Below are 19,284 nucleotides of genomic sequence, written 5' to 3' on the forward strand. Positions count from 1 at the left end.
CATTACGGTGAAGCTGGATACACTCACACACACCTAAATCATAAACTGAGAGGGAAATAAAAAAACCTAGTCTACCAACCCCCCCCCCCCCCCATAAAAAAAAAGAAAACTAATAAATGAATTACTTAATTTAAGTTCACACACACTGACACATTTCTAAAACAACACATGGCTCCTACACTTACACAACAGATTCAAATCTATTTTAAGTTTTTTTATCTGATACATCTCACTTATTAAGATGCACTTTTTTTTGTTAAATAATTACTTTTAAAACTCAGAAATGGCTTTAACACAGCTAACACTGAAACATAAAATGTCTTCTTTCACTTATTTGACTTTAATTAATACACAGCTTTGAACACTTTCACTTTAATCAAGATGTGTCTGATTTTGAAATATGTTTATGAAACGTTATGCTTTAGCAGAATATGACTTATAACGTCCCATTTCTCACAATACAGTGAAATATACAAACACATTTTTAACACAGATGTCACTTATAAAGACTTGCATCAGTATTGTTCAGCACAGACAAATCCAAACACTGCGTTACACATTTTTATGTATTTATTTATTTAATGAATTCATTGTTTATGTATTTATTTAGTTATTCACTCATTCATGACCCTAACAGTCCTAGCTGTGTGGCACATATCCAGGGCCAGCTGTAGCCTAGTGGTTAAGGTACTAGGCCAGTGACAAGAGGGTTACTGGTTCAAGCCCCACCACTGCTAGGTTATCACTGTTGGGCCTTTGAGCAAGGCTCTTAACCCTAAATTGCTCAGACTGCTGATTTAAACTAATATGAATTTTTGATCATACACTGCTGTATTCTCCCACACTGTCTTTCCAAATTCCTAGTATGTTCTTTGTTTTTTGGCTACATTGTCATGTCTCTAATGGCTGTTTGTCCCACCTAATTGTACAAAATAAAAAAATGCGACAAACATGGCGATTATAGTTACATTGTAATAAGGTTTAGGGTTGCATAGAGTTTATGGTTGTTTCTTTGTTTGTCTTTCTTACTTTTGGCACAACATGTTTAGAAAAAAAATTCTTAACATTAAACATTAGTTACAGAAAAATATGTCATGTGGAATTCATCACATCGATTGTGGACCGATTTACTGTGAGGATAAAACAGTGGAGGTTCTAAGTTACACGCTTTACATGAGGCCTACTCCGAGCAGCTGCGGTCACAGTGGGCGGTCACTGCTTAACTCCGCCCCATTGTCTTCAACTAGGTCCGGTAGAGGGAAATAACAGGCTCGCTGTGAACGCTCATCCTGCATTGACTCGCTTCATCTCGACGAGAGCAGTAACGATGTCCGGAAGAGGAAAAGGCGGCAAAGGTCTTGGAAAAGGAGGCGCTAAGCGTCACCGCAAAGTTCTCCGTGATAACATCCAGGGTATTACTAAACCCTCCATCCGCCGTTTGGCTCGCCGTGGCGGTGTGAAGCGTATTTCCGGCTTGATCTACGAGGAGACCCGCGGTGTGCTCAAGGTTTTCCTTGAGAACGTCATCCGTGATGCCGTCACCTACACCGAGCACGCCAAGAGAAAGACCGTCACCGCAATGGACGTGGTGTACGCTCTGAAACGCCAGGGACGCACCCTGTACGGATTCGGGGGTTAAACGTTCAGACCTCCACGCTAACACAACGGCTCTTTTAAGAGCCACACATATTTTCTACAAAAGAGGAAGTCTTTCTGCTTTATTAATAATATTGTTATTAATAGTAGTAGTACGTTCACTGATGTGTAGATTTGCAAATCACTTGTTTAGCCCCAAAAGCTTGAAAGCATCATTATAAGTAAAAATAACACATTCACTGATGCATTTTTTTTTAGTTCACTTGTGTAGCCCTAAAAGCTTTGAATTATCATTAGTAATTTTACGTTTACTATCAGATCTCTCGTTTAGCCGTCATACGACGTGTTTGCATACTACCAATGTACAGCCTACTGTAGATTACACTACAATCATTAACACGATCTTTATCTATCTATCTAATCTAACAAACATTTAATAAAATATTGCTATTTAATCTTTTATATTCGGTTTTGAAACATGTATCGACCTTTGTTGTCTGTAAGCGGGAACAGACAACAAAGAACAGATTCTAGTGAATGGGGCAGAAGGGGGCGTGGAACGGTTTGTTGTCTGTCCAATAGAAACCCAGGACTTTGGACCAATCAGAGTTACGTGTTCCAGCTTGGCTTACTCAGCATGCAGGGTTAATAAAGCGGGCGTGTAGAGCGTCTACATTCACTTGCAGTTTGTTCTAGAGGAAACAGCAGCATCATGCCCGAACCAGCGAAGGCCGCGCCCAAAAAGGGCTCCAAGAAAACCGTCCCCAAGACCGCCGGCAAAGGAGGCAAGAAGCGCAGAAAGTCCAGGAAGGAGAGCTACGCTATCTACGTGTACAAGGTCCTGAAACAGGTCCACCCTGATACCGGGATCTCCTCCAAGGCTATGGGCATCATGAACTCCTTCGTCAACGACATTTTCGAGCGTATCGCTGGTGAGTCCTCTCGTCTGGCTCACTACAACAAGCGCTCCACCATTACCTCCAGGGAGATCCAGACCGCCGTGCGCCTGCTGCTTCCCGGTGAGCTGGCCAAGCACGCCGTGTCCGAGGGTACCAAGGCCGTCACCAAGTACACCAGCTCCAAGTAAAGCGCCTTAGTCGCTCTGGCAAACCAACGGCTCTTTTAAGAGCCACCCATCTTATCAAGTTAAGAGAATTTTCTTCTTTTTAAATATTATATCTGAATATGTTATACACACACTATCTAGCTAGTTTCCCATGTTTGTAATACTTGACTCTTTTCTTTCTTTTATTTATTAATTAATATATTACTGTTTTTGGGCCCTGACTGCCACGGAGCGAGCGTTACCCAGAGACACTTGCGGCCAAAAGTTTGGACACACCAGCCATAAGTTTGGACACACCTTCTCTTCAATGTTTTTTCTTGATTATTTTTATTTTCTACATTGTAGATTAATACTGAAGACATCCAAACTATAAAGAATTATGTAGTGAACCAAAAAAGTGTTAAACAAACCAGAATATGTTTTATATTTTACCAACTCTACCTCTGCACAACCCAACTGATGGTCTCAAACACATTAAAAAAGCAACAAATTCCAAAAATTCACTCTAGACAAGGCACAAACATTCATTGAAAACCGTTCCAGGTCGATACCTAATAAAGCTGGTTGAGAAAATTTCAAAGAGTGTGCAAATCTGTCATTAAAGCAAAATATGGCTACTTTGAAGAATCTAAAATATAAAACATATTCTGGTTTGTTTAACACTTTTTTGTTTACTACATAATTCCATATGTGTTCCTTCATAGTTTGGATATCTTTAGTATTAATCTACAATGTAGAAAATTTAAAAAAATTAAGAAAAACCACAGGAATGAGAAGGTGTGTCCAAACTTTTGGCCTGTACTGTGTATATGTATATATATATTAATTATAAATAACCATACAACAATAAAAAAAAAAAAAAACTTTATCTCTATATCTGTTTTTTCTCTCTATATTTTATTCAAAGAGCTTTATTAGTATGATGTTGTAGTACTTACAGTATTGCTAAAGCATTGAAATGACAGAATATGAATGTATATACAGGGAAAAAAGGAAATATAAATTAAAACAATAAAAAGTAATAAAATAAAAAACATGTATATATGGAACACTTTCTCTTTGTGGGTTAATTCAGACTGTTCCTCTGTTCGGGTGTATCAGTCCGTGTCTCTCAGACTGTTGCAGGCAGATACATACTGAGCTGCTACAGTGCTTCTCTCCTTCTCCTCTCCTAACATGATGCTCAGTTTCTGACTGCTGTTATTTATGTAGTATGTAGATTCAGATTCAAGTAGCTCTATAAGCATGACAGTAGAAAATAATATTGCCAAAGCAGTACAAACTATAAACAGTAAAACTGAACAGAGAACACACAAATAATAGACAATAAAAAAATAATTTGTCTAATTTACATAAAGATATACAGAGGATATAAAAATGTTCTTAATAAACATATATAGGTGTGTGTGTGTACACAAATTTGTTACCCACTGTCTCTCAGGTGGTGTAGCGCTGACAGTGTGCGGCAAGCGTTTTCTGTAATTTTTCTAATTCTGTAAGTGTTTGGTAATTTGGGATTTGTTGTTTAAATCTGTCTGTGACATTTTCTTGTGTTGGTTTGAATTTTTGGCAGTGAAGAAGGAAGTGCATCTCTGTCTCCACTGTAAGATGTGGCTCCAGTTTATATTTACTTTTTATTTCACGATGGTATTCTAGTCTACTGTGAGATTGGATTTGGTTCTCCCAGTGTTCTAGATACCTGTTCTTACTGTTAGCTATGAGCTGTTGGACAGTGCTGTGATCTATGTGATCTATACAGTACAATGGGCTGTATCACACTAACAAATAATTTACTTCATTGAGGTGAGAATGTCAATGTTGTAAAATCTCCTCCTGATTGTGTACAGGCCTCTGCCGGCTTTTTCCTTTAGTGCATTCACTGCCATGCTGAAACTCCCTGATGCAGTAATGAGTACAGCCGTGGCCTAGTGGTTAGGGTACTGGACTAGTAATCAGAAGGTTGCTGGTTCAAGCCCCACCACTGACAGGTTGCTGCTGTTGGGCCCTTGAGCAAGGTCCTTAACCCTCAATTGCTCAGATTGTACACAGTAACTGTACTGTACGTTGCTTTGGATAAACGCGTCTGCTAAATACTGAAAATGTAAATGTAATGATGAGACCAAGGTAAGTGTACTGCATTGTGTGCTCCAGGGCAGTGCTGACCATGGTAAACTGGTGCCATGTGTTCCTGACATCTAGGTTTGTTTTTGGAAGACAAAAATTTTTGTTTTCTTCAGATGTACTGCTAGGGCCCAGTTCTGGCTGTACTGCTCCAACAGGTCAAGGTGCAGCTGCATAGAGTAGAAATTTTACTTCCCCGTCCTGCAGAGTGAGTCCGGGGGCTGCACACTAAATCATTTATGTAGATATTAAACAGTGTTGGACTCAGACTGCAGTTCTGCAATTCTGTGTTGTGTATTGTGTATGTTTGTCACCAGTTCTTACAGCACTTTTGTTTCTTAGTAGTATCTGTGTGTGTTTGAGTAAAATGTATGTATACACACTCACACACACACACACACACACAAATACATAAAAAAATACATACATAAAAGAAAACACATATACAGTACATGTGTAGGGCAGTTGTAGCCTAGCGGTTAAGGTACTGGACCAGTAATTAGAAGGTTGCCGTTTCAAGCCCCGCCACTGCCAGGTTGCCACTGTTGGGCCCTTGAGCAAGGCCCTTAACCCTCGATTGCTTAGATTGTATACCGTCACAGTACTTTAAGTCGCTTTGGATAAAAGCGTCTGCTAAATGCTGAAAATGTAAATGTATGAACGTAACAGCTACATGACATTTTGTTCGTGTGTTGTCACATTTTGGCCACCAGATGGGAGCCACGCTCCACTAATTGTCTATTGGTTTTCCATAACATTATAAGTAACTAGTTATATTATAAGTTACTACTACAACTACCTTCACCAATAATAATTTTATTACGAAAACAACTATAATAGAAATTTTTTTTTGATTATTATGAGTAATTATGATTATTTACAGTTAATATTTTACAATATGTCTGTCCTAAAATGCCTGTAAGTACCCTGTGTTCAGTACTTAGAATAGTATTTAATTATTGATATTAATATATTATTCTGATCTCTCTCTCTCTCTCTCTCTCTCTCTCGCTCTCTCTCTCTCTCTCTCTCTCTCTCTCTCTCTCTCTCTCTCTCTCACTCTCACTCTCACTCTCACTCTCACTCACTCTCACTCTCTCACATTCCTAAACACATTTTACCCACATGTTTTATTCACCCTACACCTCCTCCTACACCACTGCAGGTGTTTTAGATGTTTTTTTTTTTTTTTTTTATCCTAACGTGTCTCTAATGCTACTTTCACAAGCACTGAAAGGTTTCTAAAGCTATTTGATTGTTTTATTTCAATTTCACTACAACTGTACTGATTTGACTTAATATGATTTTTTTTATCATACACTGCTCTGTTCTCCCACTCTGTCTCATATCCTAGTATGGGTTTTTTTTTGGGTTACATTGTCATGTCTCTAATGGCTATCTGTCCCACCTAAGTGTACAGTATTAAAAAATGCGACAAATATGGTGATTATGAAACCCCTGGCAAAAATTATGGAATCACCACTCTTGGAAGATGTTCTGTCAATTGTTTAATTTTGTAGAAAAAAAATAAATCACAGACATGCCACAAAACTATCATTTTTCAAAATGTCAACCTTCTGGCATTAAGAAACAATAAAAAAAAAGAAACAAATATAATAGTTGTTGTCAGTCACAATTGCTTTTTTTTTTAGATCAAGTAGAGGAAAAAAATATGGAATCACTCAAATCTGAGGAAAAAATTATGGAATCATTAGAAAACACTGCACCATTATTACTTTGTTGCACCACCTCTGGCTTTTATAATGGTTTAAACTCTCTGAGGCATGGAGTTAACTAATGACAAACAGTATTCTTCATCAATCTGCCTTCAACTGTCTCTTATTGCTGTTGCCAGATCAGCTTTGCAGGTTGGAACCTTGTCATTGACCATTTTCTTCAATTTCCACCAGAGATTTTCAAATAGATTGAGATCCGGACTATTTGCAGGCCATGCCATTGACATTATATGTTTTCTTAAAGGAAAGTTTTCACGTCCTTTGCCCTATGGCAAGATGCATTATCATCTTGAAAAATTAAGTCATCATCACCAAACATCCTTTCAACTGATGGAATAAGAAAAGCGTCCAAAATTTCAATGTGGACTTTGGCATTTATTGAAGACCATCTCCCCTGTGCCTTTACCCGACATGCAGGCCCATATCATCAACAACTGTGGAAATTAACATGTTTTCTTTAGGCAGTTATCTTCATAAATTTCATTGGACAGACACCAAACAAAAGTTCCAGCATCATCACCTTGCCCAATGCAGATTCGTGATTCATCACTGAAGATCACTTATATCCAGTCACCCACAGTCCACGATTGCTTTTCTTTAGCCTACTTTAATCTTGTTCTTTTCTTTTTAGGTGTTAATGATGGCTTTTGTTTGGCTTTTCTGTATGTAAATCCCATTTCTTTTAGGTGATTTCTTACAGTTCAGTCACAGACATTGACTCCACTTTCCGGCCACTTGTTTCTCATTTGTTTTGTTGTGCATTTTCTGTTTTCAAGACATATTGCTTTAAGTTTTCTATCTTGATGCTTTGATGTCTTACTTGGTCTACCAGTATGCTTCCCTTTTACAACCTTCCTATTTTGTTTGTACTTGGTCCAGATTTTAAACACAGCTTACTGGGAACAACCAACATCTTTTGCGACATTCCACAATGATTTATCTTCTTGAAGGAGTTTTATAATCCTCTCACTTGTTTCAACTGACATATCTTGTGTTGGAACCATGATTCATGACAATCTGCTTTGTGCAACAGCTCTCCGAGGTGTAAGCACTCTTTTTAAACTGAAGAATAATTAGCAAATCTAATCTGCTGCAGATGTTTTGTTTTTAAACTGCAAATTACAGAGTGATTCCATAATTTTTTCCTCAGATTTGAATAATTCCATATTTTTTTCCTCTACTTGATCTAAAAAAAGCAATTGTGACTGACCACAACTATTATATTTGTTTCTTTTTTTTATTGTTTCTTGATGCCAGAAGGTTGACATTTTGAAAAATGATAGTTTTGTGGCATGTCTGTGATTTATTTTTTTTCTACAAAATTAAACAATTGACAGAACATCTTCCAAGAGTGGTGATTCCATAATTTTTGCCAGGGGTTGTAGTACATTGTAATAGGGTTTAGGGTTGCATATAAGTCCTGTTGAATTTCTTTTTTTAACATGTTTAAAACTGCAAAATGTTTAAAATTAACTTTATTTACAGAAAAAAAAAAACATCAAATCGATTGTGGAACAATTTAGCGGTAGAGAAAAAAGAGTGGCGACACTCCCATAGGGAACTGTTGTAACTTTTTTTTTTTTTTTTTTTTACTACTTTTACTGGAGTAATATTTTACCTTGGATATCTCTACTATAACTCAACTACATGGTTTCTGTAGCTTCTCCACCTTTTACATTAGACAAAATGAACTTATGCATATTTATAATGAATTCATTAATGTATTACATGTAGAAATCAAGGTTATAACAGTTTTGGATTTTTCATTATAGTTTAGTTTTATTTCGTTTTGACTTTATTTTCTCTAATTTAGGTTTTAAAGTGGGTTTGCTAGTTTTTTTATTAGTTTTTTTTATGTTTAATGCTTTAGTTTATGCTAATGTTTTAGTTTAGCTTTTATTAGTTCTAGTATTGGTTTGAGTTTTTTTTATACTTTGGGTCATTTTTCAGGTGCAGGATTTAAAAAGGTCAGAGTAAGTATTGTGTAATAAAAACTCAACAAAAGATACCAATTAATTTTTTTACATTTTTTTTTAAGACTGTTGAACAATAAACTGTCCACAAAACTGGTAACAGTCCACAGAATAGCAGCCGTAAGTGCAAAATGTGTATAATACTGCTACTGAAATGAAGTTGTTGACAGTTACCATATTTCAGCCAGTTTTTTTAAATGAGTCTGTTTACATGAACTGGTAAAAGTGAGGATCTTTACCTGTTCATAACCCTGCCACTGAAAACAGGCGCTCATAATATGAACCATTTCTAGATGCAACACCAGTGGTGTAACTAGGAGCTCATGGGCTTCAGTGCAAAAAAAAAATGTTGGGCCCCCTCAACAAATTGCATCTGCTGATAGCTGATCAGAATGAATTAAAAGTCACTCAGAAGTTACACTTCAAGTTCAAATTCCTGCCTCTGGTATTTTTAATGCACAGTTTTTTTTTAATTTTACTTAACAAAAATATTGTAATATAATAATAAGGACCATGGCGAGTGCAGCCAGTGGTAGTGAGGTGAGAGGTTAATGTTGTGGAGGCCCCACTGCCATGGGCCCCGGTGAACCTTCTGTATCTGCCGTAGTTTTTCCTGCCCTTGTAATTCACACAAGAACTATTTTTCCTTAAAAATGTTTCCTCTCACCTGTCATGTAATGTGAATTACACATCTAGTGTCTGGCCCTTTAAGAATGTTAAGTGTACTATAGTGCGCAGGGAGCGAGTGTGTAGGGAAGCTATCAGAAGTTCTGTTCATCAGAGTTCTGCTTCATGCACTTTTAAGGAACGCAAATTACCACAGAGACACAAATTTACGTGACACAAACAGCTCAGTAAAAATAGTTTGATTAAAAAATTGTCATTATTAAAAATGTATCGATTATTTTTTTTTTATCTCGATTAAAATTTTTAACGCTTTAATCGCGTTAATTACCGTGATTAACGACAGCCCTAATAATAATATAAACTATTTCATGAGACACACATCAGTCCGGGTCTCTCAGACTGTTGCAGGCAGATACATACTGAGCTGCTACAGTGCTTCTCTCCTTCTCCTCTCCTAACATGATGCTCAGTTTCTGACTGCTGTTATTTATGTAGTATGTAGATTCAGATTCAAGTAGCTCTGTAGGCATGACAGTAGGAAACAATATTGCCAAAGCAGTACAAACTATAAACAGTAAAACTGAACAGAGAACAAAAATAATAGACAATAAAAAATTATTTGTCTAATTTACATAACGATATACAGAGGATATAAAAATGTTCTTAATAAACATATATAGGTGTGTGTGTGTGTGTGGGTGTGTGTGTGGGTATGTACACACAAATTTGTTACCCACTGTCTCTCAGGTGGTGTAGCGTTGACACATACTGTGCGGCGAGCGTTTTCTGTAATTTTTCTAATTCTGTAAGTGTTTGGTGATTTGGGATTTGTTGTTTAAATCTGTCTGTGACATTTTCTCCATTTTCAAATGGATTTCTGGATCAATGTCATTTCCAAACTCATACATCTTTTGTTCAGTTTTATCAAATGTTTTAAAACTCAAATGATCATACTCACTCCATAGTTTGTGTGGAAGCTTTATATAGTTCTTCATTTGTATGGGTTCAAATCTTTCAGTTCCTTTTGTCATAATTACTTTGGCTTCCTCCGGTGTTCCGTTTAGCCGTATCATCACTTTACAGTTCCTAGTCCATGTGACTTGTATTTTATGTTGTTTTCTAAGTATACGTGCTTGTCTTGCAATATCTGCATTCTTTTTGGTAAGATTCTCATTGATGTACACTCCTGTTCCCTTCAGCTTCTTTGCCTGCCTCAGTAGTTCAGTCCTGTGCTTTCTATTCACAAACCTGACCACTATGGCAGGCTTTGTTTTGCTGTTTTTTTATGGCAAGCTGAAATATTGTTAGTTTGTAAGTTTATATTCTTACTTTCAAATAACTTTTTAACTTGCCATTCCAGAGATTGCAGTTCCTCTGATGAGACGTCTTCACCATCTTTGCATTCAGCTACACTGGCGTAGGATCTATGTGAAATTTCCAGTCTGCTTATTATTAAATCTTCCATCTTTGTATACTGTTCCAGGTCATCAATTCTTCGTTCTAATCCATAAATGATTTTGTCTTTTTCTTTAACTCTGGTCTTTAACTCTTTAACTTCATCCATTAAGTCCAGTAGCATGCTCTGCTGTTTCACCACTTTACTCAGTTCCGCAGACATAAAATCCAGAGATTTTTTTATCTCTTCTATTTCCTCAGATATGTTATTGATTTTCTTGGGTAGCATGTTGTTCAGTGTCCTTGTATTATGATAGATAGTACAGTGTAAATAGCATATCGGCCTTAGAACATAATAGATAGCTTAGCTTACAATGCTCATAAATAAATGACAAACATGAAAACGCGAAGGCTATTCTATCTATAATTTTAATACGTTCTCGTTAGTTTTGTAAACGCCTAATACAGTTAGTTATCGTTTTTTTTTTGTTTTTTTTTTAAAGTGCCGGGTTTGTTTGGCGAGATCAAGGAGTGTAGCATCTCTCTCTCTACGGCTCTGAGTGTATTATAATATCTTTTTTAAGAGTACTGTGATATTTTGTGTAACTCCGAAACTCACCACATAGTGACAGTCGTGTACAACTCGTGAAAAACAGCAGTGCCCAAAAATAGTAATATATTAGTGGAGGAAAATTCTCTTAACTTGATAAGATGGGTGGCTCTTAAAAGAGCCGTTGGTTTGCCAGAGCGACTAAGGCGCTTTACTTGGAGCTGGTGTACTTGGTGACGGCCTTGGTACCCTCGGACACGGCGTGCTTGGCCAGCTCACCGGGAAGCAGCAGGCGCACGGCGGTCTGGATCTCCCTGGAGGTAATGGTGGAGCGCTTGTTGTAGTGAGCCAGACGAGAGGACTCACCAGCGATACGCTCGAAAATGTCGTTGACGAAGGAGTTCATGATGCCCATAGCCTTGGAGGAGATCCCGGTATCAGGATGGACCTGTTTCATGACCTTGTACACGTAGATAGCGTAGCTCTCCTTCCTGGCCTTTCTGCGCTTCTTACCTCCTTTGACGGCGGTCTTGGGGACGGTTTTCTTGGAGCCCTTCTTGGGCGCGGCTTTCGCTGGTTCAGGCATGATGCTGCTGTTTCCTCTAGAACAAACTGCAAGTGAATGTAGACGCTCTACACGCCCGCTTTATTAACCCTGCATGCTGAGTAAGCCAAGCTGGAACACGTAACTCTGATTGGTTCAAAGTCCTGGGTTTCTATTGGACAGACAACATACCGTTCCACGCCCCCTTCTGCCCCATTCACTAGAATCTGTTATTTGTTGTCTGTTCCCGCTTAATCTGAGGTCGACACATGTTTTAAAACCGAATATAAAAGATTCAATAGCAATATTTTATTAAATGTTATATATATAGATAGATAAAGATCGTGTTAATGATTGTAGTGTAATCTACAGTAGGCTGTACATTGGTAGTATGCAAACACGCCGTATGACGGCTAAACGAGAGATCTGATAGTAAACGTAAAATCACTAATGATAATTCAAAGCTTTTAGGGCTACACAAGTGAACTGAAAAAAAAAAATGCATCAGCGAATGTGTTATTTTTACTTATAATGATGCTTTCAAGCTTTTGGGGCTAAACGAGGGATTTGTAAATCTACGCATCAGTGAACGTATTACTACTAATAATAACAATATTAATAATAAACCAGAAAGAATTTTCTCTTTTGTAGAAAATATGTGTGGCTCTTAAAAGAGCCGTTGTGTTAGCGTGGAGGTCTGAACGTTTAACCCCCGAATCCGTACAGGGTGCGTCCCTGGCGTTTCAGAGCGTACACCACGTCCATTGCGGTGACGGTCTTTCTCTTGGCGTGCTCGGTGTAGGTGACGGCATCACGGATGACGTTCTCAAGGAAAACCTTGAGCACATCGCGGGTCTCCTCGTAGATCAAGCCGGAAATACGCTTCACACCGCCACGGCGAGCCAAACGGCGGATGGCGGGTTTAGTAATACCCTGGATGTTATCACGGAGAACTTTGCGGTGACGCTTAGCGCCTCCTTTTCCAAGACCTTTGCCGCCTTTTCTTTTTTTTTATTTAATATTTTATTTAAACTTCATCAGAGTACATGGAAATTACATTACATTATCAAGACAATCATTTACAATTTTAAAATCTTCCACAATTCAGAGTCCTTAAATAAAACATTCATTGTTCTTATTCTTTTCAGTTCAGTTCTTATATTTTTATAAACATTCTCTGCTGAAACAAACTGTTGGTCAATAGTCATTCTGCATCTTGTTTTCCATAATTTAGACTTCACAATACACAGTACTAACCACAGGAAGTTATGTTTATCTTTAGGCATAATTTCATCAAAAATACCGAAACAAACGGACTTCATATGAATTTTAATCTCAACACCTAAATTTTCCATTTTGCTCCATACTTCTTGGGAACGATAACACTCTAGAATAAAATGTTCTAAAGTTTCCTCTGTCTGGCATTTTGGCATAGGGCACATGTTTGTCTTCACAAAACAACTCCACTTCACTACAGATCTCACTGGAAGTCTCCTCACTGCTACCAACCATGTAATATCCCTTAACTTCTCAGATATTATTTACACATTCTTTCTTTTCTTCCTCTCTAAGGCCTCTAAAATCCACTAAATTACAATATTTCAAATCTACTATTAGCTTGTAAATCTTTTTATTAGAATCCTTAATCCAATCTATATTCAAAACATTAAATTTATTTATAAAATCACCATAAATTAATTTATAATAAGGAACTAAAGCTCTAGAGCGGCCTTTTTTCTGTTTCCAATTTGTGATGTTTCCAATCCAATCAGCTTGTCTGTAAATGCCATTTGCAATAATTTTACATACAAAAATTTTTGTTTTAATGGAAAGATCAATTGCTCCTAGACCACCCATTTTTTTCTGTTTATATAAAAGTTCACGCTTAGTTACTTCACGTGTTGAATTCCAAATAAAATTATAACATAATTTATTCATATTTTTAAGCCATTTATCTGTGGGAGGGAAAATACAGGATAAAAATATTATTTTTGATAAGATAAAGGTCTTAACCATATTTATTCTTGTTTTATAACTTAAATTACAATTTTTCCATTTACTAAATTCTTCTTTAATAATTTGTTCTTTTTCTTTCCAGTTATAATCTACACAGCCATTGTTATCAAAATATATACCTAGGACTTTAAGATGTTCAGTCTCAGGTACATCAATTGGAAATTTTTTATTAATGTCTCCAATCCACACACATTCTGATTTTAAAACATTCAGGGTGGCTCCCGACACTTTCTCATATAAGGAGAAATGTTCATAAATAATGTCTAAATCTTTTCTTGTTTTAATGAACACAGTAATATCATCAGCATATGCAGAAATTATAAATTGGTTGTCACCTAATCTAACTCCTTGTAGTCGTTTATCATTTCGAATTTTAGTAATTAATGGACTTAAGCCAAGAACATATAGGGCAGCACTAAGGGGACAACCTTGTTTAACACCTCTCATGACTTGAAAACATTCTGTCAAATTACCATTTACATTAATCTGCACATTAGATTTTATATACATACACTTAATCATGTCAATGAAATTATCAGAAAAATTATACATTTTCAAAACTTCCCATAAATATTCTCTTGATACAAAATCAAAGGCTTTCTTCTGGTCCAAAGTGACCATATAAAAACTTTCACCACTCTCAAACACCAATTCCCTCAAAATGTTTAAATTATCCCACATTAGTCTTTCTTTGATAGCACAGGTTTGTTCTTTAATTATTATTGAATTTAATACATCTTCTAACCTATTCATTATTATTTTGGCGAAAATTTTGTAATCGATGTTCATTAAGGTTAAGTGTCTCCAATTATTAATATCATTTACATCTCCCTTCTTATACAATAAAGATAAAACACCATCATAAAAAGTGTCATGCATATAACCTCTTTTTACACCTAAATTAAACACCCGTGTTAATAAATTTGAAAAAACAAGAATATCAAAGTGATAAAATTCAGATGGCAAACCATCTTTACCAGGAGATTTTTTAAGATTCAGTTGTTTAATAGCAGACACCACTTCACATTCTTTAATACTTTCGCCTAAATAGTCATAGTTTGTATTATGTTTAAAGTCTAAGAAGGATTTTAAAGATTTTTTATCAATTTCAATTTCCTTATACATATCTTCACACAAATCTTTAATAGTATTCATTATCTCTTTAGCATCTGTAACTACTGTACCATTTTTATCTTTGATAGAACTAATGTAAGCCTTTTGTCTTTTTTGGGAATATAAATGAGTCACTTGAGATGAATTTAAAGTTTCATCAGAATTATATCCTATTTGAATTTGCAATTTTGTCAAGGACTCATTATTTAAGGTATCTATTTCTTTTCTTAAATCTGATAATTCATTATCTTCGTAGTCCGTTAAAAAACGTTTTTGTTTTAAATTAATATATTTTTTCATAATATAGTTATACCTTTTATTTTTCTCCTGATTTACCATTTTACTTCCGTGTTTTAAAAAATATTTGATCTGAATTTTTAGAATTTCCCACAATTTACAATCATTTTTTATAAATACATTTAAAGACATGATTCTAAACAACTCTTCTTTTAATCCCATGATTACTTCTGGATGCTTTAAAATATTTATATTTAGTTTCCAATAATTTTTACTAATCTCTTTTTTAAAATCAATCTTGGATATCACTGTCAAATGATCGGATTCAATAATAAATTTTGTCTTATAAGATTTTACTTGAAAATTTTTATTAACATAAATTCTATCAATTCTAGTTTGACATGAGCTATCAGATCTAGTAAAGTCAATTCGATCAGGACAAATTATTCTAAAAGTGTCTTGCATACAATACTCTTCCATAATTTGTTTTAAAACTTTTCCTTCCCTACTTAATTTAAATGGTTTATTTGAAATTCTATCTTTTTCATCGGTAATTGTGTTAAAATCACCACACACTATAATATAAAACCCTACACATAATAATGCTTTAACTTTATTAAAAAGTTGGATTTTCTTACTTTTGTCTTGAGCCGTGTATATATTTATTACCGTGTTATTTTTATCAAACCAAAACACATCAATAAACATTAATCTGCCTGGAATAATTTCACGTAATTGAATAACTTTTACGTTTTCTTTATAAAACATAATTCCGATACCGTCAGCTTTACTTTCCCCGATTGAAAGGAAACTCTTATTTTTAAACCACAAACTTTGTACATCTTTAACATCATTTACATTTGAAAGCCGAGTTTCTTGCACACATAAAATATCAAAATTCTCCCTTAACAATAATTGTATCTTTTTAAATCTATTAGAAGCTGACTGAATTCCTCTTACATTACAAGAAGCAACCAATAAACTATTAAAGGACATTTAGAAAGATCATTTTTGAATTTTCTTTTTAACCTTTTTAGTAACTAAAATTTCATTACCTTCAGTCTCTTCTGAATAATTCCATTTCCGTTTGTCGTTACTGTCTGTCAGATGTTCAGAAGTCTTTGTTCCTGTGTTTGTGTGCTCCATACTTCGACCCTTCTTGTTTCGGTGAAGTTCCTCTTTTCGCACATGAGGATTTAATGAAGAACTGCGTTTCTCTTTCAGTTCCTTGGAAGCAGACTTGTCGTCCTGGCGTATATCCTCAGTTCCTTCCTTAGAGATAAGTGAGATTTTAGTTGACTCCGATGCTGAACCTTTAGTTGACTCCTCTCCAGACTCAGTTGTAGATGAATCGTCACTGCTGGATGAACCACTGCTGCTGTCCTCTGTTGATGATGTTTCACTGCTGTCGTTATTACCAGTTTGCTTTAAATCTTCAACATTTTTACATTCTGTAACAGTCCCATTTTCCTCCAAAGTTGTATTAATAAAAAGGCTTTCAGTTTGATCCATTTCATTTTGTTGTTTATCCTTTGTCTGTGATAATTCAGGTTCATTACTAGAATTGGCTTCAGGTGGAATATTTTTTCCCCCAGCCTCAGTCGTTGATAACGGTTGTACACTTTCAAAAAGGTTTTCCTTTACTTCTGTGCCAAAGCTTATCTTAGAACGGTTAGCATAAGAGTTAGGGCACATAAAGAAAGTGTGACCCACAGTTCCACATAAATTACAAATTGCAGAGTTGTTACAATCTTTAGCTTTATGTCCAAAACTGCTACATTGCCAACATTTCACCTCCTTACATTCTTTAGCAATGTGATCAGTCGCTTGACATGTATAACATCTGGAAGTTTGGCCTTGGTAGATAATTTTCCCATTGTACGGACCCAGTGAGATGTTGTTTGGAATCCCTATGTCTTGGTTGTTGAAATCTTTCTTAATTCTCACTTGATATTTCCTAATCCCATACCAAATGCCGAACCGATCCACAGGCTTAATGGCTGGTTTTACAATGTTACAGAAGCGACGTAAATACATCTCCACATCTTCATCTGGAATTCTTCCTGTCCAAAATTTCACAATCACTGTTTTTATGTCAAACTGCAAAGGTGAGAATATTTCGAAATCTCTCCATTGTTCTTTGTTTGAATTGTAAATGTCCATGAAAACTCGTAATGATCTTTCGTTACGAAAACAAAGTTCAAAGTCTTTCCGGTTCGGAAGGCTGATGAAGGAGAAAATGTCTTCCCCACTCACCGACTGGGACATAAAAAGCTTTTCTGCCACCTCATCTCTGCTTGGAGCAGATCCAGATCCTATGAAGGAGATTTTCGCCCAGTATTTGAGAAAACGGTTATTATATGACTCTCGAAAAGACATACTGGAAGCCATACTTTCAAATGTTTGCACTTAGCGGCCGCAAACACCGTAAGGTGCTGCGGCCAAAACTTTCACGTGTTTGAAGAGGATTACTGATCAAAGCCGCCTTTTCCTCTTGCCTCTTCCTGACATAGTAACTGCTCTCGTCGAGATGAAGCGAGTCCAAGTTTACCATGGTCAGCACTGCCCTGGAGCACACAATGCAGTACACTTACCTTGGTCTCATCATTACATTTACATTTTCAGCATTTAGCAGATGCGTTTATCCAAAGCTGAGCAATTGAACAGCCTTGCTCAAGGGCCCAACAGCAGCAACCTGGCAGTGGTGGGGCTTGAACCAGCAACCTTCTGATTACTAGTCCAGTACCCTAACCACTAGGCCACGGCTGTACTCATTACTGCATCAGGGAGTTTCAGCATGGCAGTGAATGTGTATGGGGTCCACTGAAATTTCACAGTTCTGTTAAATGGGACAAACATCCAACAGAAACCCTGCATGCTGATTTCTGTAGAATGATTTTATAAGTCCTAAGGAAAACACCGACCATTTGGCAATATTGTTTCCTACTGTCATGCTTATAGAGCTACTTGAATCTGAATCTACATACTACACAAACAACAGCGGTCAGAAACTGAGCATCATGTTAGGAGAGGAGAAGGAGAGAAGCACTGTAGCAGCACAGTATGTATCTACCTGCAACAGTCTGAGAGACACGGACTGATACACCCGAACAGAGGAACTGTCGGAATTAACCCACAAAGAGAAAGTGTTACATATATACATGTTTCATTTTATTACTTTTTATTGTTTTAATTTATATTTTCTTTTTTCCCCTTTGAATAAAGTAGAAAGAGATAAAACATTGTTATTGTTATGGTTATTTATATATATATATATATATATATATATATATATATATATATATATATATATATATATATATATACAGGGGTTGGAAAATGAAACTGAAACACCTGGTTTTAGACCACAATAATTTATTAGTATGGTGTAGGGCCTCCTTTTGCGGCCAATACAGCGTCAATTCGTCTTGGAAATGACATATACAAGTCCTGCACAGTGGTCAGAGGGATTTTAAGCCATTCTTCTTGCAGGATAGTGGCCAGGTCACTACGTGATGCTGGTAGAGGAAAACGTTTCCTGACTCGCTTCTCCAAAACACCCCAAAGTGGCTCAATAATATTTAGATCTGGTGACTGTGCAGGCCATTGGAGATGTTCAACTTCACTTTCATGTTCATCAAACCAATCTTTCACCAGTCTTGCTGTGTGTATTGGTGCATTGTCATCCTGATACACGGCACCGCCTTCAGGATACAATGTTTGAACCATTGGATGCACATGGTCCTCCAGAATGGTTCGGTAGTCCTTGGCAGTGACGCGCCCATCTAGCACAAGTATTGGGCCAAGGGAATGCCATGAAATGGCAGCCCAAACCATCACTGATCCACCCCCATGCTTCACATGTGTTATCTCACCACTGCTCTTTTCACTCTACACCAATGACTGCATCTCCAGTGACCCATCTGTGAAATTCTTGAAGTTTGCAGATGATACTACAATCATTGGTCTGATTTGCGATGGAGATGAATCTGCTTACCGGCGAGAGGTCGACCAGCTGGTGCACTGGTGCAGTCAGAACAACCTGGAGCTTAACACGCTCAAGACTGTAGAGATGACAGTGGACTTCAGAAAACACTCACCAGCACGGCTCCCACTCACAATTTTAGGCAGTCCTGTTTCAACTGTGGAGTCCTTCAAGTTTTTGGGCACTATTATTTCCCAGGACCTGAAGTGGGAGTATAACATCAACTCCACCATCAAGAAAACCCAACAGAGAATGTTCTTTCTGCGGAAAATGCGAAAGCTGGGACTGCCACAGGAGCTGCTAAGACAATTCTACACTGCGGCCA

The 19,284-nt window shown here is 36.7% G+C and overlaps 4 protein-coding genes across 4 annotated transcripts; 2 read left to right on the forward strand and 2 right to left on the reverse strand.

Annotated features, from left to right (window-relative positions):
• The first annotated feature begins 1,324 nt into the window (after positions 1–1,324).
• On the forward strand, positions 1,325–1,639 carry LOC134329090 (histone H4-like). Its single transcript, XM_063010337.1, has one exon. It carries the CDS (start codon positions 1,328–1,330, stop codon positions 1,637–1,639), a length of 312 nt encoding a protein of 103 aa, XP_062866407.1. The 5' UTR covers positions 1,325–1,327.
• A 669-nt stretch (positions 1,640–2,308) lies between these two features.
• Positions 2,309–16,276, forward strand: LOC134329008 (histone H2B-like). Its single transcript, XM_063010250.1, has 2 exons — positions 2,309–2,741; positions 16,199–16,276. Exon 1 carries the CDS (start codon positions 2,309–2,311, stop codon positions 2,681–2,683), a length of 375 nt encoding a protein of 124 aa, XP_062866320.1. The 3' UTR covers positions 2,684–2,741; positions 16,199–16,276.
• LOC134328393 (histone H2B-like) lies at positions 11,163–11,650 on the reverse strand. The gene has a single exon (XM_063009495.1). It carries the CDS (start codon positions 11,648–11,650, stop codon positions 11,276–11,278), a length of 375 nt encoding a protein of 124 aa, XP_062865565.1. The 3' UTR covers positions 11,163–11,275.
• LOC134329099 (histone H4-like) lies at positions 12,314–12,604 on the reverse strand (the record flags this gene model as incomplete). The annotated part of the gene is made up of 1 exon (XM_063010347.1): positions 12,314–12,604. A coding segment is annotated over one exon (291 nt), but the record flags the coding sequence as incomplete, so codon positions are not given.
• Positions 16,277–19,284: the final 3,008 nt, after the last annotated feature.

Source organism: Trichomycterus rosablanca, chromosome 15 (assembly GCF_030014385.1).
Source record: "Trichomycterus rosablanca isolate fTriRos1 chromosome 15, fTriRos1.hap1, whole genome shotgun sequence".
Taxonomy (NCBI): domain Eukaryota; kingdom Metazoa; phylum Chordata; class Actinopteri; order Siluriformes; family Trichomycteridae; genus Trichomycterus; species Trichomycterus rosablanca.